The sequence below is a fragment of the Raphanus sativus genome, chromosome 9 (assembly GCF_000801105.2).
Source record: "Raphanus sativus cultivar WK10039 chromosome 9, ASM80110v3, whole genome shotgun sequence".
Classification (NCBI taxonomy): Eukaryota; Viridiplantae; Streptophyta; class Magnoliopsida; order Brassicales; family Brassicaceae; genus Raphanus; species Raphanus sativus.
This window is the reverse complement of record NC_079519.1, coordinates 14516706-14539423: the sequence shown is the minus strand read 5'-3', so window position 1 is coordinate 14539423 and position 22718 is coordinate 14516706. Positions and strand designations below refer to the sequence as shown.

At 45.3% G+C, this 22718-nt stretch overlaps 2 protein-coding genes across 14 annotated transcripts; both read left to right on the top strand.

The window, feature by feature from the left end:
- Positions 1 to 16894: 16894 nt before the first annotated feature.
- Positions 16895 to 18632, top strand: LOC108824242 (structural maintenance of chromosomes protein 4). 13 transcript variants are annotated; one of them, XM_018597618.2, is made up of 7 exons: positions 16895 to 17084; positions 17233 to 17318; positions 17496 to 17555; positions 17716 to 17850; positions 17944 to 18031; positions 18122 to 18194; positions 18309 to 18632. In XM_018597618.2, the coding sequence occupies exons 3-7, from the start codon at positions 17526 to 17528 to the stop codon at positions 18430 to 18432; spliced, it is 450 nt and encodes a 149-aa protein (XP_018453120.2). In that variant the 5' UTR covers positions 16895 to 17084; positions 17233 to 17318; positions 17496 to 17525; the 3' UTR covers positions 18433 to 18632. The 13 variants fall into 13 exon arrangements, with proteins under 13 accessions (XP_018453120.2, XP_018453122.2, XP_056849952.1 ...); XM_018597620.2 differs by having other exon boundaries at positions 17473 to 17555; XM_056993972.1 differs by having other exon boundaries at positions 17233 to 17323.
- An 885-nt stretch (positions 18633 to 19517) lies between these two features.
- Positions 19518 to 20916, top strand: LOC130500088 (uncharacterized). Its single transcript, XM_056994791.1, has 4 exons — positions 19518 to 19571; positions 19715 to 19909; positions 20313 to 20433; positions 20640 to 20916. The coding sequence occupies exons 1-4, from the start codon at positions 19518 to 19520 to the stop codon at positions 20684 to 20686; spliced, it is 417 nt and encodes a 138-aa protein (XP_056850771.1). The 3' UTR covers positions 20687 to 20916.
- Positions 20917 to 22718: the final 1802 nt, after the last annotated feature.

Below are 22718 nucleotides of genomic sequence, written 5' to 3'. Positions count from 1 at the left end.
ATGCCACTCTCTCATAACTTCCCAACGGGCGATGATCCTTGCACCATTCACAACCATGGTCGTCATATTTTTCAAAGTCTCCGCCTCTGTTTGAAGTTTAACGATAGTCTCCTCCAGCTCCTGCTTCTCTCGGCTCAATTGAAGCGATTCAGCTGAAGCAATTTCAACTGAACCCTCGATGGCCCTTCTCGATCATGATAAGAGCAATGTTTTTTTTATCAAAGCCTTTTGACCAGGGAGTTTTGTTTGCTGCGGCGACAGGTTTCTCTTCCTTGTCCTCCTCGATTGCATATGAATGTTCACCCTGAGTTTGATTGTTTCGGAGGTTCCCCCTTTTATGAGGTCCCTTTGCCTCAGAGGATTCACCTTTCGAGTGATTCTGAGGTTTCTTGTGGAGTTTATCCAGTGCAGCTGTCTCCTCCTCCAAAGTAATGTATCTGGTGGCTTTATGAAGAGCATCATCGATAGTTGGAGGAGTATTTGAGTGTTAGCTCCGACCAGAACTTCGATTTATAGAACAGTCCTCTCCTAAGAGCCTCGATGGCGACTAGGTCGTTGGGATTCGAGAGCTTAGTTCTTACTGCCCTGAATTTCTTGATGTAGACTCGTAGTGAGTCCCCCATTCCTTGTCTGACCTTCCAAAGGTCGGCCTCGGAGGCTTGCTTCAAGATATGGGTCGAGTACTGCTTCATGAAGGCACTAGTTAACTGATCGAAACTATCTATCAAGGCTGGTTCGAGACCAGAGAACCACTCAAGGGCTGTTCCAACCAAGTTTTCGGCGAATGTCCTGCAGTAACCTGCTTCACATTCTTCCTGTGTAAAATGGGCTTTCACGATAGCCAATCGGAAAGCTCTCAAATAGGCCTTTGGGTCAGAGGTCCCATCATACTCGGGAATTCTGATTTTTCGGGTATCTCTTATGTAGGAGCTGGCAATTCTGTCAGTGAATGGAGTTCCACGAGTTTCCTCGAACAAGCTATGGATTTCGGGAGCTGAGCTCGTAGCTTTATGGACTTGAGCTCCCAATTTTTGGAGAGCTGCGTGAGTTCGTTCCATGTATCTACGGATAGCTTCAGGTCCCTCTAAGGAAAGGACATTTGGGTCGTTAGTAGGTACCCGACGGGCAGGTTCCTGACGGAATCGTGTTGGCTCATCCTCCCATGCAGTTGGTGGGCTAAGTCGCTCACCAGCTCTTGGGTTATCGGAGTCTATCCTTTGATACTCGTCCCCATTCGGGGTTGAGCTTCTGGTTTGATAAATCGAAGCTGATGTTCTGCCCCCAGATGGGAAGGATATTCCTGCTCCGGAACAAAAATCAGGCGGCGGAGGAGGTAAGCGAGTGCTCCGGTCAGTGACCTGACTGGGTGTGGAACTGGTTGTCGCTACGTTGCTTCTCATAGCACTGGTAATAGGTGGGTTAAACATGGGAGCTGCCCCAGTACGAGGTGTCTGGAAAGCAGATCCCCGTCCTTCCGGAGCAGTGTTATCAGGGGAAAAGTCTAAACGTCCTCGGGGGAATGAGGGATCTGTCAATCGATTTGGGAAAGTGACCCCCGGAGCTTGACGTTGCGGTGGTTGGGTTATTGTGTCTAGAGATCTCGTTATCTCTTCGAATCAATGCTGTCGAATAGCTAGCTGATGCATCGTACGCTCACTTTCCTGAGCTTTGTCTACCAGTTGCATCATCATCTGACGAATCTCAGAAAGCTGAGCCTCCGTTTGATTCGGAACGGCTTGCTGCTGAGGATTCTCGGTGACTGGAAGCCCGGGGGCGGTTCCACTTGACGATCTCGGGTTAGTAGCTCCGGTTGTAGTCTGTCTCGTTCGAACGCTAATCGGAGGCTGTTGTCCGGATCGATGGTCGCCACGTCGAGGCTCCGAGGTTACGAGAGTAGAGCCTCCATCGTTCGGTGAGCCATCGCTCTGAATCGGGAGGTTAAGGTCAGACGGATTTGTTGTCTGATCTGTAGGATTCATCCTAAAGTTAGGGTAAGGGATTCGATTGTTTCTTCCCAATAGACGGCGCCAATTGTGAGGGATTAAACTCACCTCCTGATTTTAGGTCAGGTTTATAGTTTAGAAAATGATTAGGGAAAGATAATCGTGGGCTGAATCTCGTAAGAACTTGTTGAATGAACTTCGATTTGTATTAATGATTTTCGGTAAAAGAACGTTTACAAGAGATGATCTTCGATGGATACAAAGATTATAAGAATGTTACAATAATAAGAATGTTTTCAGAATCGAGTGGAATATGGGTTGAACAGATCTTCTTTCTTGATTCAATTTCTCTTTAAATAGCTCCAGGCTCCGTCAGTTGCTACCAATAGGTTTCCGAGACCCCCTCCGTGATTTGAGGGATTTGTAATAGCTCCCCTTTGACCGGGTCCTGCGCCTATTTATTTGTCCACGAGCTACCTCTTTGACCGGGTCCTGCGTCTGTTTACTTGTCAACGAGCTGCCTCTTTTCCTTGACCTCTCTGATGAACATCTCCAGCTCACGGCCTCCGGATCTGACTTAGCTGTTTTTGAAGATTGAATTCATGATGGGCCTTTCGCGGCCCGTTATCATTTCTTATTGTCTATCACTAGCTAGGGGGTCATATTTGGGCCCAACAGTCAGCTCCCACGTAAGATCTGTCCCTCTCGCATTATTAGCCCTTCCAAGGATCCATCCCTTACAACATGTCTACGAGCCCATCTAGACACTCCCGTGTTCTAAAGATACGAAATGTGTTCGGCAAGGGCTATACCCCTGAATTATCGGCGCCACAAGAGGATCCCAATCCTAGGCCCTAAAACTCCGCCCAGGAGATCGCGCTCAAAGGTCTTACGAACCATTCCGAACAAAAGACGAACAAAAGCAAAGGGTATTATTCAACGATAAAATTCAAGGGACAAGAAAAGCATATGAAAAACATTGTTTTAGCAAGGACGGATCGCCTAAAGCCGTTATTACAAAAAGCTCGGATATCCTCTAAGGCCTGCCACGCCTAGATGAAGGAATAGCTGGTTCATCTTCAAAGGAGAGAGGTTCAGTACCCTCGAGTTCCGCTTCAGCCAAAACCACCGTCTTGTACTGAGAGAACTCCTTGTGCAAGTTCCAATTCTGGACCTGTCCTTTATGCCACTCTCTCATTACTTCCCAACGGGCGATGATCCTTGCACCATTCACAACCATGGTCGTCATATTTTTCGAAGTCTCCGCCTCCATTTGAAGTTTAACGATAGTCTCCTCCAGCTCCTGCTTCTCTCGGCTCAATTGAAGCGATTCAGCTGAAGCAATTTCTACTGAACCCTCGATGACCCGAACCTTTGCTTGAAGGTCCCTCAGTTCCAGTTCCTTCGCAACACGCCTACTCTTCTCCTCAGACAATTGATGGGTTAATTCCAAAACCTCATCTCGATTCATTGATGAAGCCTCCTCCACTATTTGGTCCTTTAGATGAAGCAAATCAAAAAGGACCTGCGTAGGAAAACAAGTCTTATAAACTGCGGACTCATAATACAAGGTCTTATCCATATCTCACCCAAAGGAGTTCGCCCTGGACCTGCTGAACAATCCTAGAGGAGTCCTTGTCCGAGGGAAGAGTCTGCATCCTCGCGAACACGTTGGCATTCAATTCAGCCAGCACGTCAGACAACCCTCCGGATGAGTATCCAATCAGCAACGGTCGCTGTGAACGCGTGCTTACACCTTCCCTAGGCCTGCCGCCTCGTGATGGAGAGGAGTCGCCATCCCTCATTATCATCCTACGCTTGTTACTAACAGTCGCGGCTCCATCGCCCGAAGCATTCCTACTGGATGAGTCTCTTCTTGCCGATATGGCATCCGTGGTCTTCTTAAAAGCCACCATCGGATCTTCAGGATCTCCTGCCCTTTTGCCTTCTGAAAAAGAGATATTTCGTGAGTTATTATGTGAAAGAGGAATACTTGTAGGTCGCAAAGAAATAACTTACCCCATAGCTTGCTACGGCGCATGCTCCACGCGGCGTTGCTCGAGGGGAAGCTTCTGTACCTGAAGAACATTGCGTTCGCCCTCGACGGGAGCTGAGTGAGTTCCCTACTAAAACCCCTTACCTACGAAGTTCCACCGATAATGGGATCCTGGGAGAGTCATAAAAACATATCTCTCTGGCCATTTCTTCACAAAAGCCAATCCCTTCCGATCAGTCTTGGGAAGTACCTCGACTATGGGAAGCCCCGATCTCGGACGAAGATGAAAACGCCCCTCGTGCCCATTGATCGGAGCCAGATGATAAGAAAAAAGTACTTCAGTAACTCCGAAAGCCAGATCTTCTTCATCTCCAAGGTTTTGGATAGCTATGAGGATGCGCCAAGCTGGAGGATTAAGCTAGGATGGAGAAATATGGAAGTAGCTGCAGAGACTCGATACCAACGATGGTATGTCGCCTCTGAAGCCCGATTCGAAGAAAGCCTCATATATAGCAATCTCCTCGGGCATACCACCGGAAGCCCGCTCTGACAGTCTAGGAACGCGAAGAACAACGGAAGAAGGAAGTGAATACCTTTTCACCAATCGCATAACTCGTCCTCCCTAACTGTTGATGTGGGACCCACTTGCGGGGATCCCGAAGAAACAAACGACATGGGAGCTGGGCTCAAAGGATTTCGCATGTTTGTGTCACGGCGTGACGGTGGGCTGCTGGATCCGGATGACAAGGAGTTCACTCTCTTCTCCAATTCGCTCATTTCTGCCATTAAAAAGCTTTGGGAGTTGGCACGAGAAATGGCAAGATTCGGGGTTAAGGAGACGTTACACGAAAAAGAGAATATATATACAAAAAGGGTAGAGAGACGTTGGGAGTTCTTCTCGGAAAATCCGCCGATCCGGGATCTTGGAGTTCCCAAGACCGGGCTCGGGAAATTCAAATTCAAATGAACCCCGCTACCCAGATCTCTTGGAGTAAAGACGTGATCCTCGAAAGGAAAGTGAGATCCAAGAATGAAGATTATAGTAATTATGGACAATCCGAAGGATCTTTCAGCGATTGGGTCGGGAAATTCAAAAGCCTTCTTGAATCATAGTTTCCAGTTACGGTCTGCAAGAAGATAAGGTACCCAAGAGAAAACTACCAAGGCTCAAGAAGCACATGTTATCCCTTGATTTCCACGAGTAAATCAAGGAATAAGGGGCAAACTGTTGGGGAAAAATATCCAGACATGAGTTTTCTCCAGCTTCCGGATAGGTCCTCGACTTCCGGACCCTTGCTCAAGAAGAAACCAGGAACCGACCCCTGCCTTGGGTCCGACCCCTAGATCGGACAGACTCCTTGAAGTAAAATAGAAGTTTTCTACCTAAGGGGAAACTTCCATTTTCTGATTATGGAAGAGTTCTTTTACTTGAAGCCGACATCTACAACTATAAAAGAGGAGCCCAAACCCTAGAATAAGGGATCGACTTTCGGAGACTAGAAGATTAGAGTTTACGCGACTAGAACTAGGGTTTATACACCCAAACATTGTAGTCCCGATCAAAACACTCAATAACATCTTCTAGTTTACGATTTCTCTTGCTTTCATACAAATCCTCTAGTGTTCTGTAGCACTTAAACGATCCTACACAAAATACCCTAACAGCGGTGGCAATGCGGGAGCAGCTTCGATAGGGAGATCAGGACCTTCCTTATTTAGAAGGTTCTTGGCCTTATCCAAGAGGAACTCCCTTAGATAGCCTTTCTTGAGGAGCTCGGCGACATCCATCTTCAGGGCTATGCAATTCTCCTTAGTGTGACCATGGTCAATATGGAACTGATATACCATGGATTTTACCCGTTTTTAACCATGGTATACTAGTATTTTATTATATATTTAATCTGTTTTCTAGCCTGTTAGGTATGTTTTCAGGTTCAGGAGTATTTCGTGAGAAAGTGATGTTTTGGAGCATTTTGGAGTAGATACACCCGAGTTGACCATTCAAGACCAAGTCGGAAGTCAACATTGCGATTATAATCGATCGATACTCATCCAGAGTTGTCGATCGATGTAGCTGAGAAGATCCACGTACTAGAAGATTATAATCGATCGATACACATCCTGTGTTGTCGATCGATATCGAGGACGAAATGGTTTAGCCGACTACTTCACCAAGACTTCACCAAATTACAAGATTGCCCCTGACGAGTTTTTAACCTAATGGAAATGCTTAAATATTCCTGCTAAGTGTTTTTGATGGCAAGCTTTGAACAACTTAGAGAAAAGGAAAGCAGAGAGTGTGAGAGAGAGACTAGAGTTTTATTTGTTTTGAGAGTTTGGAGAGATTTCTCATCTCCTTTTGTATTTCTACTTATTTCTATCTATGCAATTCTTTCATCTATCCATTGTCATGAATTGCTTAGCTATGTCTGAGTAGTCTACTTGTTAGATCTAGGGTTTAAATAGGTTTGTGGGATTAGCCCCAAACTATAATTGCTAAGTTGTGGTACTCATCAAATGGATTGCACCCTATGCTTGTTTTAGATTAGCTAACTAGAACATAGATCAGTAGGATCTTTGATTATCTTGAATTATCCATTTGCTGCTTGCCTGTCTCCCTTTGAGAATAACGACAGTTCCTCCTTGAGACCTTGTGGTCATATTCGGCTCGCGCCTAGGCAGATCTAGAAGCCGTCGATCGATATCCCGACAGGTGAATCGATCGGCGCTGCGAAAGGTGTATCGCTCGATATCTCAAAAGGATATCGACCGACTCTTTTTCTGTGTCATCATGCGAAAGGTGTGGCCAGAGATCTAGATAATTTAACCAGTGATACTTTATTTGAGTTAAGCGGCTGAGATCTATAGTATCATGCAAGCAACTTGTTAAAGCATTTATAGAGATTATAATATCCATTCCTGAATAGAAACCCAATGTCTAGCACTCTTTATCACATTTAAACAACCCATCATATTGTTAGTTAGAGCAACTACCTTGCTCATTTTAGGAATTGTTATTTTTATTTCCATCATATAAACCAATTTCACCTAGGATTTATTAGTAGATTTTATTTAATTGGTTCCTGTGGGAACCGAAATTCGCACTGTCGATTTTAGTTAAGTTTAAACGTAGGAAAACTAAGTTGACCTAGTTTTCCCCGAGGATCCCGGCTATCTACTGGGCCACGCACGACGAAGTTAATACGAGTATAGTTTGGGAATAAATGCGTAAAATAAAGAGAACAAAAGAAAGAATCTTATTTCCGAATTTGCGGAGAGCGTTCGAACAACAGGTCGAGATCTCGGCCGCAAGAGCTGTTGATCGTCGCTAGTCTCAAAACCTAGATCTAACCTAGTTGAGTCGCAGCTCGCTAAAAAGGAAACAAAAGCCTAAGTTCTAAGTTGCTCTAGAGTGGTTTCTTTCTTCTGATTTCGGATCCCCCTTCCTCTGCTCCTAGCCTTGTTTATATACTCCCATATGACGGTCTATTCTTGATGGGCTGAGTCTGCCGCGAGCTGGGCTTTTTCCATTTTCGTCGGCCTTCGTGTTTATCGGGAAAGTTGACATTTATCCTTTCGGAAATTTGACATTTATCCTTTCGGAAGTTTAACATTTATCTTGTTATGTGAAGATAATTGTAAACCGTCGTATCTATCTATTAGAAAATCGTAAATGGGCCGTCCGTTCGGGTCTGGTCCCTTTCGGACCGTCTTCCGAACTTCCGTTGTTTTCTACGATTTCTTTGAAAGAATGCTCCTACTTGGATGTCGAGTCTTTCGGAAGATCTTCGATCCATTGCTGGGCGAATGGTGTTTTAAGATAACCATTACCGTTTTATACGAAGTCTTTCTGTCTGTTGACGTCTTACGGGTTCTCTGAAATCTTGGAGCAGGAAACGGAGTTTTGTTTACGGGATCTCGGAAAGTCGCGAAACACGGATTTCTGGCGACCCGGGGGCCTAGAACTTACGCACGAAGACTAGCCGTCCGACAACCCGAGCCAGCACGGGGCTAGCCGCCCGGCGACCACGGCCAGCACGGGCGCTAGCCGCTGGCGGCTACGGTCAGCACGGGGGCTAGCTGCCTGGCGGCCACGGCCAGCACAGGCGCTAGCCGCCGGCGGCCACGGCCAGCACGGGGGCTAGCCGCCCGGCAGCCACGGCCAGCACGGGCGCTAGCCGCCCGGCAGCCACGGCCAGCACGGGCGCTAGCTGCCGGCGGCCACGGCCAGCATGGGGCTAACTGCCCGGCGGCCACGGCCAGCACGGGCGCTAGCCGGCGGCGGCCACGGCCGCGACCGGAGTCGGCTGCTCGGTTCCTTCGGCTTGTGCGTGTTTTTGCTTTTTTAGTTTTCCGTAGGTTTTTCCTCGTGTAGAAAACGTTTCTAGCCGTTGATTTCGAGATGATTAATCTCGAAATATTTTTCCAAGGTGTCTCGATTACCAATTAGTCTCTCGAGGTTGCTCTAACATCTTTCATGTTTTTCCGAGACTTTCGGACATTGATTTCGTCTTGACCGATTTTGACCCCAACAGTTAGCCCCCCAGCTAGCTAGGAGCCGTAGGGTTTGTAGGTCCTAGCTTGCGGTATGGTTCGTGAGGAAATATGGAGACGAAATCGTGTCGAAGGTCGGGGTGAATAGTCAATTCTTGCCTATAAAGACTTGTGAATTCTTTACCATTCTTATTTCACCCAAGAATCTTAAGTTAATCTCTCTCTTGCAAATTCTCTCTCTACCTTTAAGAAAAGAATGACTTCAAGATCAAAATCCTCGAGGAGGCAGTCTCACTCGTCTTCGGATAGTTTCCATGCCGAGGAGGAAGTTCCGAACCCGAGGTTCCAGAGGTTGACAGGAGCGCGTATTGCGACGCCGTCTTCGGTTCTGATGCTCCCCTTCCCGTGATCCCGATTCCCTCGGAACTCTTCGAGAGTTTTATGAGGTTCCGAAGGGAGTCATGTTTCGCATTCCTCGCGGAATGAGAGTTCGGAGCATCCTCCGAAGGGTTACTTTACTTGCTACGAGGCGTTCCTGACGCAATGCCGACTGTGGTTCCCAATCCCTGGGGTCATTGTTCAGGCTCTCGACCGTTTCGGAATCGTAATCAGCCAGCTGAACGTGCCGGCTTTGGAAAGCTGGCTTGGCGTTGTGATTTTGAGTTACGAGTTAGGGATGGACCTTAGCCCTGCTGACTTCGAAGGGTTGTGGAACTCCAAGACGACGAGCATCAATGGAGTATACTCCATGAAGGCGAGGACCAATTTTTCGGTAATCCATGGAGTCACCTCGCACGCCAAGGATTACGTTGACCGTTTCTTTTTCGTGAGGATAGATGGAGAGTCTGTCGAGGAAGGCTTTCTCCACCTATTCCCGACGGACTGGTTGTACCAACGAGGTAAGATTGTCGCATCCCCTTTCTTAGAATCCGAAAAGCGAGTACTGAACGTGTGTGTGTTTTTTTTTTTGTTCAGAGAACAGGTGTCTCGCGCATGTTCCTTCCGATCTTTCGACCAAGAGAGACATTTTTAGGACAATGCCTTGTTCCTGGAACTCCTTTACTCTTGACCGGATTCGAGGGGCGGTCGCGCTTCACCGATCGCGAGGCGGTACGCGGCCTTGTGTCAATGATGGATCCTACGTTTTTGCCCCTTCAAGGCGGAGGCGGAGATCTCGGAAGGATAAAGGAATTGCTTTCGAGGCCTCGTCGGAAATGGTGAGCTGCCGAGATACGATCCTGACTTCACTACAGAGAATCAGGGTGTTCCTTCCCCGGGTGACTTCTTTGATGACCTCCCTCTGGTGTTTTCCCGTGACGAGTCTTTGGACAACGAGGAGAGGGACAAGGTGACTGCGGAGGGCGCTCGCTTGGTCAACGAGGTTTGTTTTCAAAACTTGAGTAGACCTCGACTTCTTTGCAGGCCGTGAGAGTGTGGAACGCATCGATTGATGGAAGTTTCCGTACTGCCCGGCTGGCCCGTTTAAAGCGGAGGAAACGGAAAGGGAATTCGCCAAGTATCGTTGGAGGTGGAGGAGCAAAAACGCCGGCAAGCCGAGGTCCAGGCTCGAGCCCTCGTTCGTGCGGAAAGGAGCGGGCGGAGAAGAGCTGCCGCCGAGCTGAACCGAAGGGCCGAAATTTTCTCTACCGAATTCGAAGCGTACAAAGAGGCTCAGGACTTTGTAGGCGATTTTCGCGAGTGTCGTGGTTCGGTCGGTACTCTACACAAGATGCAGCGTGAGGGTTTCTCTCTTTCCGGCGAACTTGCCGCGATGGATGGCTCGATGAGAATATGCGCTAACGCCGAATCCTTTGTTCCTCCGATCGAAGGGAGAATTCGAGAGTTGTGGAATCCTATCCAAGTCTCGGAAGATACGGCGGATGTAGGCGCGGGTTTGAATGCAGGCGACGGGGTGAAGAGGTCGACCAGCCCGACTCCTCGTTTGGAATATCTCTAACCGATTGTTATGCATTCGATTATAATTTGTGATAGGCCAAGTGTGGCTGTTTGTATGTATGTGTTGCGACCCTTAGGAGGTCGCGTGACTTTGTGTTTTTCGGGATTGGCCGTTGGTGGCTTTTGAATCCCTGCTATAAATGCTTTTATGAATTCTGCGTTTTGATTTATACTTTCGTCAAGTGTAGAGGGTTTGAATACGTGCAGTCACTTCGTATTCAATCTCTTTTTTTGTCGCTTGATCCGTAGGTTACTTTGTAGCGAACGTTAGGTTTGTAAGCGATAAGAGGCAAATTTTGGAATCTCGTATTCTGGATACTTATGCCTATGAGATGTCTTAGATACCAGCAAGGCCGGGTTTAGGGCAAGACCTAGGTCTACTTTCGGACTGAAGCTGTGCGATGACAAATCGGCTTTCGTTTTGCCTGTTTGCGATTTCGACCTGACTCGTACCGTTTTAGAATCTGCGAAGTGCTTATCGGCTTATATGATTCGTTTGGATACGAGTCGAGCTACTTCCTTTACGAAGAGCTAACCAAAATTTGGATTTTTTTGTATAGCGCGCTATGGTATCCTTGTCGGATGCAAGAGGACTTCGTTAGAAGCCAGACTACGAATTTGATTGAGTGAAACGTTTCTATGTTTTTCCGTCGGGGCCAATCGACGGAAATGAACTTTAGAGTCGCGGACAGACTGTTTGATAGAGTTTTTTAGAGTCGCGGATGGACTGTTTGGAGGAGAATGGAGAATCAAGACTTTTCGGGAACTAACGACGTCTCGCGTTCCTCAAAGATATGATTTTCGTTTTCCGTAATGTTTATGCGTTGAGTAAGCATTTGAATTAAAGACTTTATAATGTAGAGTACATGTGAAAAGTATTTTTGCGGGAGTACAAGGATGTTTGTCCCCATCTTCCCCCCCCCTTTTTGGTGAGGGGGATAGCTGAACTCGTCGGGTTGCGACGAGCTGCCTACGTACCTCTTGCGAGGATCAAGCCATCTCGTAGTTCTGTTTCTATCGCGGTTGCTATTACTCCACGATTTCCGGCGCCTTGACTGTTTCAGCTAAGTCGGTGGTCGCGTTGGGAGTTAGGTCATCCGTTCTTTCGGCGATGGACTCGAGGATTTTCCCGCTATCCTGAGTTGTGGCCTGTTCGGACAAATCCGAGCTGTTCTTTGCTGAGTTCTCGGAGATACTCAGATGCTTCTTAGTTCGCTTCGGGTTAGCTACTGGGGCGTTCCGATTGCTGCGCAATTTATGTTCGGCCAGGAAGCAGAGTCGCGACTGTTTTTGGCTTCCCCAGATTACCGCTGTTCCAGTCGGTGTTGGAAACTTGACGCTGAGATGGTAAGTGGACGGGACTGCCTTCATGGCGTTTATCCAAGGAGTTCCCATTATGGCGTTATAGATAGCCGGGTTATCCACTACCGCGAATTCGACGATCTTCGTGACTTCTTTAGCCATGACCGGGAGTCTGATTTTTCCGAGGGTCATGGACGTGACGCCCGAGAATCCAGTCAACGGTCTTGGTTCTGGGATGACTTCTCCGAGGGGTATGTTCATCCTCTGCAGAGTGTCGCGGAACATGATGTTGACCGTGCTTCCTGTGTCGATGAGGATGCGGCCGACTTCGAGATCCTGAATCACCAAGTCGATGACCAGAGGATCGTAGTGGGGTTTATCGAGTCCGGCCGTATCCTGTTCCTCGAAGATGATTGCGTGATTGGGAACGTCGTCCTCTGGACACCATCCGGGGCTTGTTTCGGCCCTCCGTCCGTAGGCTTTGATCGACGAAACGGAGTCCTGGTAAAAATGCGATCCTCCGATGATCATGTTGATCCTTTGGCGGTTGTTGTTGTTTCCTTCGCCGTCTTGTCTCCGTCCGCGTTTTTCGCCCGATTGAGTTCCAGGAGCGTTATTCTCGGGATTGGCTCCGTCGGTCTTCGGCGGACGGTCAGAATCTAGGAGCAGGTCTTTCACGCTCCTGACCGTTGCTAGTTCGCCGGCAAGCAGCTTCGTAATGAGTCTAGCGCCGAGGACTTTGCAGTTGGCGGTGGAGTGACCTCTCGTCTGATGGAACTCGCAGCTGGAATTGTCCTTGTACGAGTTCCGCGTCCAAGTGTTTCCGGCGGTCCTTCCTTGTTCGGAATTGACGGCGTAGTTATGTTCGCCTTGGACGTCTTCCCCTTCGTGATGGACGTACTTGTCGTTACGAGAGGTTTTCTTCTTGCCGGACGCTTTCTGCGGTCCATGCTTTTGCGCTAGGACTTTCATCTCTTCTTCCATGATGATGAAATCCGTCGCCTTGTGGAGAGTGTCCTGGATGGTGCGTGGCCTCTCCAAAGAAATCCACTTTCGGAATTTCGATTTGTACCAGAGGTTTTTTCTCAGGGCGTCGATGGCGACTCTGTCGCTGAGGCCTGTTACCCTGGACATCACGAGTTTGAACCTCCTTATGTAGTCGCGGAGCGGTTCATCTTCCTTTTGAATTAGACTCCAAAGGTCTACGTCGGAAGTTTCCCTGTCCATGAACATGGAGAATTGCTTCAGAAAAGCTGAAGCAAGCTGGCGGAAACTTCCGATGGAGTTTCTTTTCAAGTGTGAGAACCACTCGAGCGCAGCACCTCTGAGGTTCTCGACGAATAGGAGACAGCAGCCGACGTCCTTTTCCCGCTCCGGAAGTTTAGACCTCGCCATCGCAATCTGGAAGGACTGCAGATGTGCCTTCGGATCTGTGGTTCCGTCGTAGGTGGGAAGCTTTATTTTCCCGGGATCTGAGACTCGTGCGTCCGTGATTCGAGAGGTGAACGGAGTCTTTCTCGATTCCTCGAGGAGCAGGTCGATCTCGGGGGCAGTGCTGGTTGCGTGGTGAATCTGCGATTTTACCGCTTTCACCTCGGCTGCAGTTTTTGCGATGTACTCGCGCAAATCATGGATCTCGTTGGCGCCGTTCGCGCTCCTTTGTCTACGTTGGCTGCGATAGGCCCGAGTCTGGTCTTCAGCCAACCTCTCTTGCTCTGACCAGTAGAGGTCTTCTTCCTCTTCTGTCATGGGTTTTTCGAAGGCTGCCGCCAGTCGAGCTGACTGACTTCGGGTCCTTCTGTGGTGGATGTCGGCGTCTTCGTCGGACGGATCCGATTGATCGCTGATATCCAGATTGATTCTTTCGACGTCGTCTCCTTCGTTTTCCCTTGCGGGAGATGGGAGGTTATCCGTCGTTTTCTTCTGCCCCGCCGGAGTGGTATCGTCAGGGATGAGTTCCGGGGATTTTCTCGGGGCATCTTTTTCTTGGTCTCCGGCAGTTCCGAAGTCGAGCCTCCTGACACGCCTCACCTTGGTGGATCCGCGCGGGAGTTTGCTTTTCGCTGTTAAGGTATTGACCTGTTTAGCGAGTGAAGCCATTAGTTTCTCTTGTTCTTCCGACCGTTTCTGGGCGGTGGCGAACAGTTCCTTCACCTGGTCCAGCATCGCGGTGTTTGCCTCGGCAGTGACCGTCGATACGTTTCCGGCAGGAGTCTTCTCAGCGTTGGCATCGGCGGCTGGTCCGTCGTGCGTTTGCTTGTCTTCGTTAGCAGTCATGCTTAACTGGGCGTGCGTAGTTGCGAGAAAGATAAATCCGTGTATCCCCTCCTTCTAGCGCCAAACTGTGGGAACCGAAATTCGCACTGTCGATTTTAGTTAAGTTTAAACGTAGGAAAACTAAGTTGACCTAGTTTTCCCCGAGGATCCCGGCTATCTGCTGGGCCACGCACGACGAAGTTAATACGAGTATAGTTTGGGAATAAATGCGTAAAATAAAGAGAGCAAAAGAAAGAATCTTATTTCCGAATTTGCGGAGAGCGTTTGAACAACAGGTCGAGATCTCGGCCGCAAGAGCTGTCGATCGTCGCTAGTCTCAAAACCTAGATCTAACCTAGTTGAGTCGCAGCTCGCTAAAAAGGAAATAAAAGCCTAAGTTCTAAGTTGCTCTAGAGTGGTTTCTTTCTTCTGATTTCGGATCCCCCTTCCTCTGCTCCTAGCCTTGCTTATATACTCCCATATGACGGTCTATTCTTGATGGGCTGAGTCTGCCGCGAGCTGGGCTTTTTCCATTTTCGTCGGCCTTCGTGTTTATCGGGAAAGTTGACATTTATCCTTTCGGAAATTTGACATTTATCCTTTCGGAAGTTTAACATTTATCTTGTTATGTGAAGATAATTGTAAACCGTCGTATCTATCTTTTAGAAAATCGTAAATGGGCCGTCCGATCGGGTTTGGTCCCTTTCGGGCCGTCTTCCGGACTTCCGTTGTTTTCTACGATTTCTTTGAAAGAATGCTCCTACTTGGATGTCGAGTCTTTCGGAAGATCTTCGATCCATTGCTGAGGCGAATGGTGTTTTAAGATAACCATCACCGTTTTATACGAAGTCTTTCTGTCCGTTGACGTCTTACGGGTTCTCCGAAATCTTGGAGCAGGAAAAGGAGTTTTGTTTGCGGGATCTCGGAAAGTCGCAAAACACGGATTTCTGGCGACCCGGGGGCCTAGAACTTACGCACGAAGACTAGCCGTCCGACGACCCGAGCCAGCACGGGGCTAGCCGCCCGGCGACCACGGCCAGCACGGGCGCTAGCCGCCGGCGGCTACGGTCAGCACGGGGGCTAGCCGCCTGGCGGCCACGGCCAGCACGGGCGCTAGCCGCCGGCGGCCACGACCAGCACGGGCGCTAGCCGCCGGCGGCCACGGCCAGCACGGGGGCTAGCCGCCCGGCGGCCACGGCCAGCACGGGCGCTAGCCACCCGGCGGCCACAGCCAGCACGGGCGCTAGCCGCCGGCGGCCACGGCCAGCATGGGGGCTAGCCGCCGGCGGCCACGGCCAGCACGGGCGCTAGCCGCCGGCGGCTACGGCCAGCACGGGGGCTAGCCGCTCGGCGGCCACGGCCGCGACCGGAGTCGGCTGCTCGGTTTCTTCGGCTTGTGCGTGTTTTTGCGTTTTTAGTTTTCCGTAGGTTTTTCCTCGTGTAGAAAACGTTTCTAGCCGTTGATTTCAAGATGATTAATCTCGAAATATTTTTCCAAGGTTTCTCGATTACCAATTAGTCTCTCGAGGTTGCTCTAACATCTTTCATGTTTTTCCGAGACTTTCGGACATCGATTTCGTCTTGACCGATTTTGACCCCAACAGTTCCCTAGCTCCTCGTGATTTGATCCCTAAGTACTACAGCTGTACCTCTTATTTGAGAGAGTAAGCTCTACTGCGTAATTTGAGCACTATCAAATTTGGCGCCGTTGCTGGGGAGCTTTGATCGCCATTAAATTTAATCTTATTAATCTTAGGTTTTTCTTTTACCCCCTTTTTGATTAAAAATTTTCTTGTCTTTTCAGGTACATGCCCAGCAGTACCAGAAGCAACAGGGGAAATCAACTATTATTCTCAGACGATCCTGCACACTTGGAACGCTCAATCCGCAAAGACATACGCTCCGCATCGATCGAGAGAACCGCAGTACCGTCGACTGATACTCACATTCAACCGTCGACGACGCTCAGACAGCACCGTCGACCGATACCGTTCGCCGATCCACATCGTTCGATACTACTCACCGTACATCGATCGATAATATACCGCGAAGCATGGTCGCGATTGTTATCCTCACGCAGGGCGAGAATGGAAACCTGTATGACCAAGATGGTCATCTGCGTAATGCAACAGGTCAGAAGCTAGATGCACAGGGAAACATAATCCCTGAGCCTGAAGCTGAGGCTACAGGAGAAGCTCAAACACGATCGTTGGCAGACTACAATCGTCCAGCCGAGTACTACACCAACAGATCAGCTATTCGACTTCCAGAGATTCAGAAGCCGAACTTCGAGCTCAAGCCTCAGTACTACTCTCTCGTGTCTCAGATACCTTATTCTGGGTATCACACGAGCATCCTATGGACCATCTGAAGAGGTTCGAGGATCTTATCGCTGATAATCGTACCGATGGAGTCCCTGAGGACTACCTACTTTGCAAGCTCTTCAAATACTTACTGATTGGAGAAGCTTCGCACTGGCTCAAGCAGCTACCTACAGGATCACTGATATCCTGGGCCGACATCAAAAAACACCTTCCTGCGTAATTTCTTTGATGAGGCACGCGCTGAAGACTTGAGGAGCAAAATCGCCACTTTCGCACAAAAGCCTAGTGAGACTTTTAAAGACGCGTGGATCAGATTTAAGTTCTTCCAGCGAGACTGTCCACACCATGGATTCAATGAACACTACAGGAAATGTGAGTATTAATAGCATCCGATTATAGCGTTTTTGACAATTATGCTATTGTATACTAGCACCGACTTTTTTAATAGCATTTATAAATTTAAAACGCTATAGTTGGTATCGCGGGAAATAAATTTTATTAGCCGCGTACTTTACTAAGTGTAGGCGCCTTACTATTTCAGATTTAAAATTAAACGCTATGGTAAATGTTAAATATCTCAAATTTTAGTCAAAAATATTTTAATCTTTGACCAGGCTTTATGCACACAAAAAAAAATCAATACTCTCCTCTGTCACATTATGAGAAATCAGCCGATGTTTGTGTTTAAAAAAAAGGAGAAGGAATCAGCCGATGGGAGAAGAATCGACCGAGCAGCTTCTCTGTATTTTGACAAATCCTCCTCCTCCTTCTTTTGATGTCACGCTCGCCGTCCAACCACCACCACCACACCATGTTTCGATCCTCTCTCTCTCTATCTCTTTGTTGGGTTTCGAATCTTACCTCATCCCGATCTGTCGAATATGATTCTCAGCCAAAAAGACTTCTCCTTTATCTTTTCTTGGAGGATTAACGTTGCGTTTACTTTCGTTTTTTTCATCAGGCGTTCACAGTTGAAAGCTTGAAAATGGTGTGGTTTCCAGCTGGTTCTAGAGTGAAGAGGATTGCTGTTCAAATGATCCTTAATCAGTATGGTTAATATTACTTCCTCTTGATTCTTACTTCTTTTTGTGTATGTTCCCTTATTATTCATTGTTTATGCTAGATTGATAGGACCAAAAAAGTTCTGTATCTGGAACTCACAAAGTTGATTTTTTGTTCATCCAATTGTGGTTTTCTGAAGGTTGAAAGTGCTAATGGTTGTAGATTGTGGGAGATGGATATCTCGAGAGACGAATGCTAGAAATGAACAGGAAGAGATTAACGGTTGTGAAAAATTGTTTAAAACTGAAAGAAATGTATCTGTCTATGAATTGTGACTTGCTTTGCAAACATTACAACTTGAGCTTAAATCTTTTCTTTTCTCCGCGTATCTTATACATCTTATCTATTTCTACTGATTAATTATACAAGTATTATGCTGCAGATGATCACTTTAGGAGGTGATGCAGAGCTCGAGCTTGTGGACTCGCTGGACCCTTTCTCAGAAGGTGTGGTGTTCAGTGTGAGACCTCCTAAGAAGAGCTGGAAGAACATTGCAAACTTGTCCGGTGGTGAAAAGGTCTTTGAGAAAACAGCAATTCATATCTTTACACTTCATCTCACCAGCCTGTCTTCAACTCTTTTAAATGACTTCTCTATCTTTTACTTGCAGACACTTAGCTCACTCGCACTAGTCTTTGCACTCCATCACTACAAGCCTACACCACTATACGTCATGGACGAAATCGACGCTGCTCTTGGTAACACTTCCATTCCTCCATTGTAATATTATCTGCAAACTCAGTTAACTTGTGAATGAAAGTTTAACTCATTTTTTTTTCTCTCACTAGATTTCAAGAATGTATCAATCGTTGGACACTATGTGAAGGACCGTACTAAAGATGCTCAGTTCATTATCATCAGGTCAGTCCAGTGTCCTACTTTATTCCAATTGACATGAGATAAATCAGTTTTTTTCACACTCTGGAACCTGATGTAAAAGATGTTTTGAGATCTAATATGTGAAACATGGTGCAGTCTGAGGAACAACATGTTTGAGCTAGCAGATAGATTGGTGGGAATATACAAAACAGATAACTGCACAGAGAGCATTACTATCAACCCTGGAAGCTTTTCAGTTTCTCAGAAAACGTCTGCTTAAGTCTACCAAATGAACAACATCTCTACATGAACCAATTTTTCTTTTTGGTGTATGCTTGTATTAACAAAATCATTGTATTGTAATGGTTTCTTTGTGTGGTGTTTTTCTACTGTTAGTTACATTTGCTTGCATCATTTTCTAAATGATGGAATTAACAATATCGGTAGTTTAAGTTATATAACCTAAAGTATGTTTGTATATCACGCCTACTTGTAGACAAATCTAATAATGGTCAAATCATTTGCATAATTATTGTATTTTCTAAGGAAATACGTTTTTAGGATTGAGACAAGATGAGGATGATTAACACCATTAATCAGACAATTAAAGTACGATTTTTACTAATAAGAATTAAGAAGCCCAAGTAGCATCAATGTGAGTATAGTGGTTTACTAAGATGAATAGTACACCAAAACATGTAAAACATATTTGAAACGTGTATATATATCATGAAAGTTATGTTACAAAAATAGATCAAAACCCTAAACATTGTTACCCTAAACCCTAAACATGGTTTTTATACACTAAACATAAACTTGATCAAAACTTCAATCCAATCTTAAACTTAAAGTCAAAGTTTATCCATTTTAAAAATCTAATTTTAAATTTAAATTCTAAACCTCAAACACTAAATCCTAAATCTACACTCTATATCTATAATACCCTATACCCTAAAATTAAACTCTACATACAAAATCACAAATCCAATCTTAACTAATTTATAATAGAAACTTTAAATCAAAACTCCAAGTATATTATAAAAATAAAATCATACATCTAATCATACATCTTAACCCTAACCCCTAAACCACATATCTCACTTTAACATATATCATAACATTAAATCTTAATTTTTAAATAAAATATAAGTCCGTAAATTAACTAAAATTTCAAATAAAAATTTAGATTTCATATTTTAAATTATTATATCACAGTATTTAAAGCTAAGATAATTTTTTGTAATAGCTATAAATAAATAAAAGAGAATTTATATTGTGTTTTTTTCTGAACCATTGATTGATTTGAATCAAAGGCCCAAAATCATTTCTGTATCAATCCTCGTCCTTTATTTCTATTGGTCAGTTATGGTTATGACATTGATCACCCATCTGCACCCTTGGATTGACATTGAATCGACGGTTGATCTTAATTATTCATTTATTCATTTTTACTATCTTTTCAGATCTACGAGTCGTCCCAGAGAAGCAAGAGAGAGAGAGAGAGAGAGAGAGAGAGAGAGAGAGAGAGAGAGAGAGAGAGAGAGAGAGAGAGAGAGAGAGAGAGAGAGTTCTTAGATGGTAGAGAACGGAGAAGACGCAACGGCCGGTCGTCACCATCATCACCACCACCATCGCTCGTTACCACCACCACCATCGCCATCTCTCCCATCCCCCATCGCTCGCCACCACCACCATCGCTTCTCAGATCCGTCTTCACCGGAGTCGCCACAAACACCGTCATTTACTTATCTCAGATCGTAAAGACTGAGACTTTCTTCTTCTCTGAGTTTTGCTTATCTCTGCTGCTTTTCATCTGGGGTATATTTTGTCGGAAAATTTAGTACTTAGCTACAACCTACAACGCAACTTGCTTCTCTAAATGATTGAGGTGGACGAGTTCCTTATTTTGTTTGTGTTGTCTCTTTTGTTACTACTGTCGTCACTGTATGAATTGCAATATATTATTATTATTACAATAGAGAAGATTTGTTTGGTCTGAAAGGTTTGAACATAAGTTTAGGGGTTTTCTTACTCTTGGAAGTTTAGATGAGTTCTTGTTTTATTTGGAATATCTCTTGTATTCGAAATTAGTACTTTAAATCTAGTTCTGTCCTTTGGTATATGCTGCTTATTGGTTAATTGTCTTTATCAACAATGAAGGATGAAAACGTTGAGTCAGAAGATGATGTATACAGCAAGAATGATGCAGATCAAGGCAATGATGATCAACATACACGAATGTTGCAGTCTCTCACTGGAATGCCAAGTGCAGCCTTTGAAGGTATTGTGACAGTAAAGTCTGAGACTTTCTTCTTCTCAGAGTTTTGCTTATATCTCTTGTGATTCATTGTCTTTGAAGGGTTATAGCTAAAACGTTACTCTATACGGCAGACTTAAGCACAATCGTGTTAGTATGTATGTTGAGATGAGTTATCTTGTTTGTTAATCTTGTACGGATTAGCAACACTTGTTTTGTATGCTTTTCAGATACTGCAGAAAACTTGATGAAGGTGGAGGATGCATACAGACTTTGAGGAAGGTGGAATAAACAGATGAATCATGAGGAAGGCCAAAGAGAAACAAGGAGCTTGAGGAAGGCGACTACTTAGGTTTAGTGTTAATTAGGTTTTTGGTTTAATGTGTTTTAGTTAGTTTTTAATTATACCAATATTTCGTAGTGTAAAGAAGGAAAAATGTTTTATGGTTTGTATGAATGTGATAATGTTGTGTTATGGGATTTAAATAATTATATTGTTTTTGGATTTTTAATAATTTAAATTGTTTTTATTTCATATTTTCGAATTAATTATTAAAAAAATCAATTCACTAATTACTATTAATTAATTTTTGGATAATTAAAAAAACTAATTAATAACACGAAACATTTGCTATCTTTGCTACTGAGAAAAATCAAATTATTATTTTTAATAACATTTGTTAAACGTTATTATAAATATTAACAATTGCGACAACAAAAGCGCTATTGTTATAAACTTAATAATAGCACAACCGAAAATCGCTATTAAAAGGGTCGGACCTATTGTAACGGGCGATGTCAGAGCGTCCAAGGAAACGCTATTAAAAGAGAATGATAGCGTTTTTCGTCCGCTATTACTACCCACATTTCCTGTAGTGGAAGTGCAGCTGCTAAGCACTTTCTACAGAGGTATCGCCTTGAGGTATCAGATGGCTCTTGATACTGCTAGCGAGGGAAACTTCAACACTAGGAATCCAATAGAGGCTGTGAGACTTATTGAGAACCTAGCCAACAGCAGCAGCACCAAGAACACTGACTCTGACAAGAAGAAATCGGTTGCAGCCATTGGGGAAGACCAGATGAATGAAGTCAGAGCCAAGATAGATGATTTACATGCATTTCTGGGGCAGCCAGTCTGCTCAGCTGAAGAAGGAGAGGCTAGAGAAGATGATACAGAGGAAGATGTGAACTACATTGGAGGTACTGGATTTCAGAAATATGGAAACCAGAGTGGAAACATAAACTTTTTTGGCAGTGGTCAGAAGAGTAATGATATACCATAGATTTTACCCGTTTTTAACCATGGTATACTAGTATTTTATTATATATTTAATCTGTTTTCTAGCATGTTAAGTATGTTTTCAGGTTCAGGAGCATTTTGTGAGAAAGTGATGTTTTTGGAGCATTTTGGAGTACAACAGATGATATACCCGAGTTGACCATTCAAGACTAAGTCGGAAGTCAACATTGCGATTATAATCGATCGATACTCATCCTGAGTCGTCGATCGATGTAGCTGAGAAGATCCGCGTACTATAAGATTATAATCGATCGATACACATCTAGTGTTGTTGATCGATATCGAGGACGAAATGGTTTAGCCGACTACTTCACCAAGACTTCACCAAATTACGAGATTGCCCCTGACGAGTTTTTAACCTAATGGAAATGCTTAAATATTCCTGCTAAGTGTCTTTTGACGGCAACCTTCGAAAGAAGCAAGCTTTTAACAACCCTCAAAGCAGAGAGTGTGAGAGAGAGACTAGAGTTTTATTTGTGTTTGAGAGATTGGAGAGATTTCTCATCTCCTTTTGTATTTCTACTTTATTCTATCTATGCAATTCTTTCATCTATCTATTGTTATGAATTGTTTAGCTATGTCTGAGTAGTCTACTTGTTAGATCTAGAGTTCAAATAGGTTTGTGGGATTAGCCCCAAACTATAATTGCTAAGTTGTGATACTCATCAAATGGATTGGACCCTATGCTAGTTTTAGATTAGCTAACTAGAACATAGATCACTAGGATCTTTGATTATCTTGAATTATCCATTTGAGCTTACCTGTCTCCCGTTGAGAAGAACGAGAGTTCCTCCTTGAGACCTTGTGGTCATATCCGGCTCGCGCCTAGGCAGATCTAGAAGCCGTCGATCGATATCCCGACAGGTGAATCGATCGGCGCTTCGAAAGGTGTATTGCTCGATATCTCAAAAGTATATCGACCGACTCTTTTTCTGTGTCATCATGCGAAAGGTGTGGCCAGAGATCTAGATAATTTAACCAGTGATACTTCACTTGAGTTAAGCGGCTG